This window comes from Vigna radiata, unplaced genomic scaffold, assembly GCF_000741045.1.
Source record: "Vigna radiata var. radiata cultivar VC1973A unplaced genomic scaffold, Vradiata_ver6 scaffold_187, whole genome shotgun sequence".
Lineage (NCBI taxonomy): Eukaryota > Viridiplantae > Streptophyta > Magnoliopsida > Fabales > Fabaceae > Vigna > Vigna radiata.
This window is the reverse complement of record NW_014541998.1, coordinates 464148-474458: the sequence shown is the minus strand read 5'-3', so window position 1 is coordinate 474458 and position 10311 is coordinate 464148. Positions and strand designations below refer to the sequence as shown.

At 33.8% G+C, this 10311-nt stretch overlaps 1 protein-coding gene across 2 annotated transcripts; it reads right to left on the bottom strand.

The window, feature by feature from the left end:
* Positions 1–6349: 6349 nt before the first annotated feature.
* Positions 6350–9899, bottom strand: LOC106778802 (serine/threonine-protein kinase SAPK2). 2 transcript variants are annotated; one of them, XM_014666798.2, is made up of 10 exons: positions 9783–9899; positions 9507–9673; positions 9300–9374; positions 8381–8482; positions 8130–8183; positions 7959–8051; positions 7779–7871; positions 7561–7665; positions 7342–7440; positions 6350–7098 (listed from the first exon to the last, which is right to left on the bottom strand). In XM_014666798.2, exons 2-10 carry the CDS (start codon positions 9624–9626, stop codon positions 6820–6822), a joined length of 1020 nt encoding a protein of 339 aa, XP_014522284.1. In that variant the 5' UTR covers positions 9627–9673; positions 9783–9899; the 3' UTR covers positions 6350–6819. The 2 variants fall into 2 exon arrangements, with proteins under 2 accessions (XP_014522284.1, XP_022632046.1); XM_022776325.1 differs by lacking the exon at positions 9783–9899 and having other exon boundaries at positions 9507–9747.
* Positions 9900–10311: the final 412 nt, after the last annotated feature.

Genomic DNA, 10311 nt, shown 5'->3' with positions numbered 1-10311 from the left:
GGGGGGGGGGGGTGAATTGGTGTTGTTTCAAAAACAAAATCTTTTCGAAAACTTTATAAAAAAGTATAAAGCTTTTTGATCTTTTCTTGAAATGCAAGTAATGAAAATTTCAATGTAGTGGAAGAACGCAATTGACTGCTAAACAGGTAAAGTCGACTGGAAATAAAGAGTGTAGGGATAGAGAAAATAAAACACTGGTTTTTATACTGGTTCGACCAACAATGCCTACATCCAATGTCCTTCCAACCCAGGAAGCAAATGCACTAAATGGTTGCGGTTTTCACAACAAGGAATTTATAGAAGCCATACGCAAAAATATAAATCTCCTCTCTAACCCAAAACCAAAATATAGTTGCACAACAAAACTAGACTTGCAGTAAGAATCCCCTCTTCTGCAATCTGAACCCATGTCGAACAATCCTCAACGTGTAACCAGCACTCTTCACAGGATGCCAAGCTTTCACACAGCAGACTTCATAGGTTGTCAAGCCTTCATTCAACACAACAATCTTCACAGGATGCCAAGCCTTCAAAGATCAATCAAGAAGCACATTCTTCGTGTAGATAATGATCAAGTAGTGAGCGCAATTGCCTTCTCCCTTTGAATTTGTCTCAAGAAAGATCACCACCGTCTTCTTGGAGAATTCTTGGAGCTGTTAAGATAGAGAATTCAATTTGAAACAAGAAATGAAAATGTCAATTTCACACTAGTCTCTGAACAACTCGTGTTCAGTCAATTTATAGTTTTCTGTTAGACAGATCGCTTCTCAGTCGAATAGCCTACTAATCCAGTCGACTGTATCAAAACAGTTATAATAGACAGTCAACACAAAGGCTCTAAGTCAACGAAAAACAACACACATTTCTTACAGTTGACCAAGTTATCAATGCTTAACTAACTTTTAAAAATATAGCTGTTGGAGCGCGTAAGCATAACAAAATCCAAAACAGATCAAAAATACAGTCGAATGTACACTGGACAAAGTCGACTGACACATGTAAAAACATTTTGAAATTCTTTTCAATCCAAAACGACACAAAGCACTGATGTTCTAAATTTGTACAAAGGTTTTAGAATAGTCGAATCCATTACAGGTGTATTCGACTGTACTAGAACTTTGTCACACAATTATAAGTTCATAAAGTGCTTGTGATTTTTCACTTCCAAAATGTACTGTTATCAAAGACATTTTATTACATATTAACATACAAGCATGTTCCACAAATATATCACACAATCAACCATAGGAACATACATCACAGTACATCAAAACATGTTCAGCAGATCTAACAAACAGTTCAGAACAAGAACATGTAATACAACAACATGTGTATTGTTATTAAACATTGTGTTGTCATCATCAAAAACTAGATTGATATAGAGTTTGTGTTGTCAACAATCTCAACAATCTCCCCTTTTTTTTATGATGCACAACCATGATTAATGACTCAACCATGTTTGCATAATTCAACACACGACAGAGTAATATCATATAAGCAACAATTTAATCAGTTCAATTACTCTACATATTCAGCAAAAATATCAAGCAGATAAAGTATGAGACATATTACACTCCCCCTTTCACAAAGCATTTATACTAGGTCTCATACTCACACATATATATCTCTCCCCCTTTGTGCATTAACAAAAGCAATGCTTCAGATATTTATGCAGATTTGAAATCAGAGATGCATAAGAAAAATATGCAATTTGTAAAATATAATGATGCTCTCATCAACACAATTTCATCACAAAACAAGATTAAATCCCCCTGCAGTATAAGCATGTGATGAAAAAAATGTGTAAACAGTGATATTCCCCCTGTCATTATGCATTATAAAATGAAATCAGGTGCGTAATGCAGAATATCACAGATTTATCAACAGTTTAAGAACAGAGTTGTATCAAAGTTAGAATATCAAACCACATAGATATGCAATGATACAAACTTCAACAATCTCACAATATTATCTCAAGTCAGATACTTGCAACAAATAAGATAAGAGATAATAGCAGATTAATCATGATTTAAGCAAACAATATAGATAGAAGCAGATTCCAGATATGGAATTTTTAACCCATTTAGACTCAGTCGAATGCTTTAAATCATCATTTGAATGCATTGCTTTTGCAAATGTTGAATTCCAATTGTAGCTTTCAAAGCAATGTCCTTCCTGCAAAACCTTTCAACAACCTTTTCTAGATCAAGCATAATGGTTAAGCAAGAATTATAATCAAATAACAACAGAAGTCAATATGTAGATATGCATGACAGAGTAAGCATAGTTGACTTCAAAGAGGACATAGTCGAATCAATCAATCAAAGAATTAGATATTACTCAAACAAATTAGAATTAATTGGATTGATTCAAAACACTAATTTCATTTCCTTGAGAAAGATATTACAAAATAGGATTATGACAAGGAAAGCAGAACAAAAGACAAGCTAATCAAAAGGTGGCATAATAAGCCACATTCAAAGGGAAATCCTAATACACAGTCTATGACCCAAGACACACTAATTTTTCTTTCGCTTCTTATTAATGAAAGTCTTGAGAATCATGTCACTTGCATTGTCATCTGATTATGTCTCTTCACTATCGTCATTACTTCTTTGAGAGGACTTTTCCATCGAGCTTGCATCTTCAGAATTTTCAGTTGTATGACTATTGTTCTTCTACTCTGTAAGCATTCTTTTTATTTTTGATAATTCGAGCAGAACAGTCCTTTCAAATTCATTTCTTCCCCTGTACTAATTTGTTTGAGAAAATGATGGAGTATTGTTATCCCCTGCAAGTTCATCCTTATATTTCTAACCATCTGATGTCTTTACCATATGCATTAAGTGAAGAACAGCTTCATCAACACGGCATGTACGTTGATACTATTCACATGACTCTCCAATGCACTCCACACCGCAGTAAATCAATATCTTTGAAATAAAAACATAGTAGGGTAGTTTCCCAGACTCTGATTTGGTTACCTTCAACATATTGTCAGAATGGCAGCTGGCCAATCCACCTAAATGTTCACTTTCAAATTTGTCATTTTAGCTGACTTGGAAGGAGGGAAATATTTGGTTACAAATTTTATAGCCATATCCTCCCATGTGGAAATACTCCCTTGAGGTTGTGATTGAAGCCAACTTTTAGCTTTATCCCATAGTTAAAATGGAAAAAGCCTCAAACGAATTGTGTCATATGAAACTCCATTAATCTTTAAGGTATCACATATTGCACGACAATTCTCCAAGTGAGAATTAGGATCTTCTGCAACTACACCTCCAAATTGATTCTATTGGATGACTTGCAACAATGCAGACTTGATTTCAAAATTGTTCGCTTGAATAAGAGGTCTCACTATACTCCCTTGATAACTATTAGGATCTGGCATTGAATAATCACGTAGAGTCTTTCTCGTAGGTTGTTCTTCTGCCATTGTTGATGTCTCCTCTTCATGCTCAATTCGTCTTTGTTGTTTTCTTCTTTCTTTCTTTCTTCTTCTTGTACTGCTTTTTTTACTTGTGGTAGTGCGTTCAATTTCTAAATCAAAAAGAAAATCTTCTAGAGCAACAATACCTCGCATAAACAACTTAAAGACGCAAAAACACTACACAGAAATTACACATCAACAAAATAATTGAACAAAATTAAAAACGAAAACAAGAGATTAGAAACACTTTTTTTTTGCTAAAATCTACAACTCAAATCTTAAGCCAATTAGATCACTAATATCAACTAAAATCAATCCCCAACGATGATGCCAAAAACTTCATTAACGTTTGGCAAGTGTACCAATCATTATTGTAGTAATAAAATATCGTCCTTTGGGATTGAATGAGTTGGGTACTAGATTACTAATTCACTGATAACAGTTCATTACACCGTTATCAGTGACTTAATTTTGATACTAAATGAATCCTTTTTGACTTAGAAACTTCCTTAATCTCTTGTTTTTGGTTTAAGTTGTGAATAAAGAGAGTTGAGGTTAGAACTTATGATTTTTATCACAAATTCCCTTTATTTTGTAGGAAATTGGAATGATTTGGAAGAGGAGTTAAAGTACCTAGGAGTTGAAACTCAGAAATGACAGAGAAAGCACCAGAAAAAAAGGTTGCAGGACGCCTGAGCGCCCTTTTCTGGGGCCCTCAGCGTCAGAGGCTCGCATTGAAGCCTAGTTGCCCTTTCTAGGGCCCTCAGTGTTGGAACCTCGCATCAACGCCTGGGCGCCTTTCCTGGGGTGCTGAGTTCCATTTATCCAAATGCTTGGGCACCCTCTGAGGGGTCTTGAGCATCATCCTCTCGCATCACCGCCCGACTGCCCTAAGTTTGGGCGTTGAATGCCAGCGACGTGAGCTTGGACTTTGTTTCTGCTTTATTTAAGGACTTGGATGTCCTAGGGTTTGTATCTTTTGGCAATAGAGACTCAAAAACACATTTTTTGACTCTCTAGTGGCAGAATTGGATGTGGGAGCTCTCCTCTTTAGTTTCCAGGGTTTATCTTTCATTCTCATTCCATTGTACATCTAATTTCTCCATGATAATGGAGAACTAAACCTTATTTTTTGTTGGTTAAGATGTAATCCTTTAAACTCTCATGTATTTGAATTTGTTTTGATTTATATATGCTTCTTTCATTAATTGTTAGGGATTTTCTCCTTTGCTCTATGCTTGTTGTGTTTAACTCATTCATGACATGATTATTGGTTTTCTTTGTTATTAACAAATACCTAGAAACCTAGATCTGAAGAATTTCTCCCAAGGGAACTATTGCCTAGACATAGGGATAAAACACTTGGTTGTCTTACGCTTCCATTCGTAATGCAAAATTAATTATTAGGGATGCAAGACATTGTGGTCTAGTAATTAAGGATAGGCTTCTTTTGCCGAGACATTCGGTTCTAAGTAATTTAGAAAGTGACATTGACATTTAATAAAGAAGAAGAATTCTTATATACATGAGAGTGATTAGGTGAAGTCTAAAACCCAACAACATATTCATCTCATATTAAAATCAGTCATCCATTTTTGTGTTTCATATGAATGTTAGAGAATAATATAAACAATGTTAGAGAATTGATTTCATATGTTTTCATATGAATTCCTCCCTTTCCAATTAATGTGTGAATTATAATTATCCACTTGAGTTTATTAAGAGCTTGTTTATCCTTAATTCCTTAGATAGACAAACTTACAATTGAATTCTAACCCCAAATCTCTTAGGTTAGTTAAAAAATTCAATAAAATCATGAAGAACAATTATTATCTCAATTGCAAACTAATTAGCTATGCCCAATTTCCCAATTGTGACAACATCTAATATGTTCTATTTATAATTGCAAACAATTTCCAATTTGTCAATTGTGAAACTGCTCATTGAATAGAAATTAGAATATAAATAGAACATCAGAATAATTAAAATTAACTAAACATCAATTGAAAAGGTTCAGAAATTATAATTAAAAGTACTACATCAATCCTTAAAAAAAAAAAGGAAAACTAGTTATCCATAATGTAAATATAAAATTAAATTTAGGGACAGACATAGGCTTTACTTATAGGCATTAAAGCATGTTTGACCCTTCAAATTATTAGTATAATAAAGCAAAAATTGATAAAGCTGAAAGAGAATTGATGCACAATAAGTTGAACTGTCTGATCAGCATTGGAATCAAAACTTGATTAAAGCCATGTTTTGGCTTAGCATCAGTAGACTTTTTAGAAGCAGTAGGAGTAGCAAAAGCAAGTGAAGCATCAGATACTGAGACAGTGAAGCCAATGCCACGTTGCTTCTCATATTGCATTATTAGGTAAAACACCTTGATAATTGGAGGAATACGACTTGTTGGAAATATTCATGAAGACCCATCAAGAAAAGCATCATATACTTGGTATAGTTGTAATGAAAAAGTGGTCTGATTCCCCATAGGTGCTAGAACTGTTGCATTGCCTCTCTTATGCCACAAAAGAAGATGAACAAACTGAGAGAGGAGAGTTGGTTCACATTGATATAGAAAATTAACTGATCTTATCATGTGTGATGTTTTAGACTTTAACTATGGCTAATTATCAAGAATATAAGTCCATTATTTATTAAGTCAAACAAACCTATTGTACCTTCTGATAAATCTTTAAGAAATGGGACGAGCTGAAACCAGGAAAGTTATGGAAGAAAATTTACATAGTTTCTATTTCTCGGTTCAAGTTAGTATGTTAAATAACAGGTTTCTTGATGTGCAGAAAAATAAAATCGAAATATGTTTACTAACTGTCAGTAGTTTTTTTCAAGTTGTTAAATAGTGATAAACATTATATACACAAAAGAAAAAGAAAGCGTCTGAAGATTGGCTTATCATACTGTTGAAAATTGTCGACTTTCTTGACTGATTCCACAAGGGACAAATGTTTTTTTGGCAGCATAACATAGAAAAAGAAGTGTCGGCAATATTGATTGATTCCATACAGTACAAAGGTTTAAGATAGGTTTGTAGAACTTCAAAAGACGTCTTATCCTATGCTGAATTCCCAGTCTACAATATAAAATAAAATCCATTAACAAAAGCTTACTTATATCCCATTATTCAGTTTCCCATGATGCAATAGAGGAACCTGCCACAACTTGCTTTATTTAATATCCTAATATTTTGGAACATGTGATTTTACATCTCTAGAAAACGGCACATGGATTTCAGAGGGAAAAATGAAAATAAGAAGAAAAAAAAACCCTTAATTTAAAAACTAAGGAATTTCAGCCCTAACAGAAAAATCTATTCACATTTTCACATCAAACAATAGCTTAGCTTGTTCATGTACACACACTCAAAGAGGGCACACAAATTCTCCACTTGTTTCTACATCCTCAAGATCTTCTTCATCAGCCTCCAAGTCATCAAGGTCCATGGTGCCCCCATTAAGAAGGCCACCAACAATTGGAACATTAAGAGATTTTCTAGCCTCTTGTACTATAGACAGCACTTCCTCAACACTTTGTGATGGATTATTTACATCATTTATTTGCCAGCTTCCAGTTTCCATCAGTTCTATGGGTAAGTTCCTTAAAAACCATGGATGGTTTTTAATTTCTGGTATTGTTATTCTCTGTAAAATGCCTTAAATGGATCAATACAATGAGAAAGGAGACTAAATGCATTTCAATAGAAGAAACAATAAGCATTGCTAGAATTGTGCCCAAAACATGGAACTTTTAAGTTAGCTGAGAATAAATATGAAGAGCATCTATATAAGCATTTTGCTCCAGAAATTAAGCAATTAAATCTTTTATCTAATAACTATTTTATAGATGCAGAAAACAATTAAGATTCTAGATATTAAATACGTTACCTTTTCAGGACTTGCCACAAATATTTGTGATAGAAGATGTCTACATTCCATGGAAACTCGTACATAATCTGGGACTGAGTACTGGACACTGAGTATCTTCTGTATAAGCCCAATTGAAACACCATATCGTGAGAAAGTGAAACCAAACAACTAACACTTATATTTATACTAAAATTGTTTAAGGATTCAATAAATTTGCAGCCATCAGTTATTACTCACACCAATGGTTTTTTTGAAGTTTCTTGGGTCTGCAGGGTCTTCAAAAGGATAAGCCCCAACTAACATCACATATAAGGTGACTCCACAAGACCATACATCTGCAATCTATAGCTTCCAATGGAAACTTATAAGTAGAAAATTAAGCAGCAAGGACCTCATGTATCTAAGTTACAAAAAGCCAAAACCAAGCCTAAGCAATGAGGAAAAACAGACCTCACCTTTCCATCATATTCTTTCCTTGTAAGAACCTCAGGTGCAATATAAGCTGGAGTTCCTACCGTTGACTTAGGTTGAGAATGCAATACTGATGACTAAAAACAAAATAAGAATAAATTAATGTCACGTGAAGAAGGGCATCATCATCTACAGCTGCAATCCTTGTTAACATTATATACTACCTTTGAGTAACCAAAGTCACAAATTTTAAGTCGTGGAGCAGTGCTTCCATCCAAGAGTGTGTTTTCAAGCTTCAGATCTCTATGACAAATTTGCTGCATAGACATTACCATAAATATCTGTTCTTTGTGAAAGAACATGGTTCATGACACATGTTTGGTTTAGTTTCATACCATTGAATGACAGTAACTGACTCCAGATATCAGTTGCTGAAAGAAAAATCTTGCCTGGTAAAAAGTAACAAGACTTGAGGACCCAAGTTCTGAATGAAATAATGCATACACTAGCATAACATGACCAAATTAATAAAAGTGTAGTAGACTAAGTTCAACTTTTGGACTTATCAAATGGAACCTAAACAACAATATAATACTGAAATAGATCTAGATAAACTAATCAAATAGTACCTCACTTTCTATATTACCTCATCCTCACTGAATCTACCAGCATTGCATATCCTCTCAAATAGTTCTCCTCCAGAAGCATACTCCATTACTATTGCTAGATGAGTTGGTGTCAACAAGACCTACAAGTAGACTCATCAAAGCTCACGCAAAAGATCTTTTCCGTTCTTTTGAAACTGATTGGAATATGATTCCAATTGTGAGTATGTTCAGATTGTAAAATACCTAGTGCATAGTTCATCATAAAATTTAAATTTTTTTCCGAACAGAAGCACAAAACATTAACACTACCATTCACAATTCACAGGAAAAGGAGAAAATAGAAAATAGAAAATTAGAGAAAACTAAAATGTAGGATGGGTTTTTCTAATCACAGTCTAAACTAAACATCATGGAGGCAACAAAGAAAACTGAAAAAAAAATGTGGATAAATAGATCCGAAAAAGTTTGGTGCGGGGACCTTTTTATTATGCTAAATTCAATTCTGATTCCCAACCCACTTCAGTACATGGTAGAATAACAAAACAGGAGACCAAAATATAAAAGTATATCAATATTCAAAGTCATAATGATGAGTGTTTCAAAAGCTAACTTCTCAAGTTCCCCATCCTTCATGACAGTGGTAACTACTTTCCACCACCACCACACACAATCTTTACATCTCACATTCTTATCTTTTCTTTAGGCCAATATTCAGATCCTCATACGTTAAAAAACATTTAACGATAAAAAATAGTCAGTGAATTAAACCAAGAAAGCTTAAAATATTACATCTAAATAGCACAGATTAACAAAACAGAAAGGCTGTTCAAAAAGTAGGATGAAGACCAAAAGCGAATTTTATATTTTGCAGAATTTCATCATTGAGCTAAACAGAAAACCAAAAAATAGAAGACACCCTTCACTCATTATTAGAAGTGTGAGTATTCTTTTACTAACCTCCTTGAATCTAATAATATTGGGATGCTTCAATGATCTATGGTTCATGATTTCCCTCTGAACATGCTCATCAATCTGCAGCCCATATTCCAATGTCCCACAGTGAACCAAAAAAAACACATACCCAGATGAATAATTTGCCAAAAAAGAGAAAAAGAAACAAAGTTATGCGACTGAAATTGAAAGGATGAAGAAGATGAAGCAGACCTTCTGGCCTCTCTCAATGAACTTGACAGCAAAAAGCTCATTGGTGCGGTTTTCCCTAACCAGTTTGGCGACAGCAAAATTTCCAGAGCCAATATCTTTGAGAATCTCATAGCGCTCCATGTTTTAGTATTGCGAATTTCACTGCAATTCAACTACACACCAGTGTGCTGCGTTTTTTAACATAAAAGGAATGAAGAATTAAAAGCCAAACTCAAAATGAATGTCTTATTCATACGAGACAGAAAAGTAGGTTCTCGGATTTGTGAAAATGCCCACCAAGTCTTAATAAAGACGGAATCCAAGCCACCCTTTGACTTCAGTACGAACGTTGCTGTCCACAATCACAGGGTGACAAATAGGAAAACAGAGCAGAGAAAAACTCGAAAAAGAAAACAAACGCATAAATCAAACTCAACATTTGACACGTTTTGAATTTAATTATGAAAATAGGACAAAACATAATTTTTAAGATGTTTTTTTTTTTTTTTGTATACTGCTGAACTTCTTAAATGCTGCCTCTTTCTAAGAAATTGCTTACTGGGTTTCCTTGTTAAGAAAATAAACATATTAATATTTCAGAATTATAAAAATAAAAAAGTAATGTATTTTGTACTTACTTTTATTAAATATTTTCAGCCAGTCATTTGTTGAAAACGTAAAAGAACTTGTGGTAGAACTGGTGGGTGGAAAAATATTCCTTCTAACATTTATACTTCTATTTATTTTTAGGTGACTATTTATGAGGCAAAAAATAGTATTCCTAGTTTTTAACCATACTTCAATTATTGTTAGGTAACTATTTATG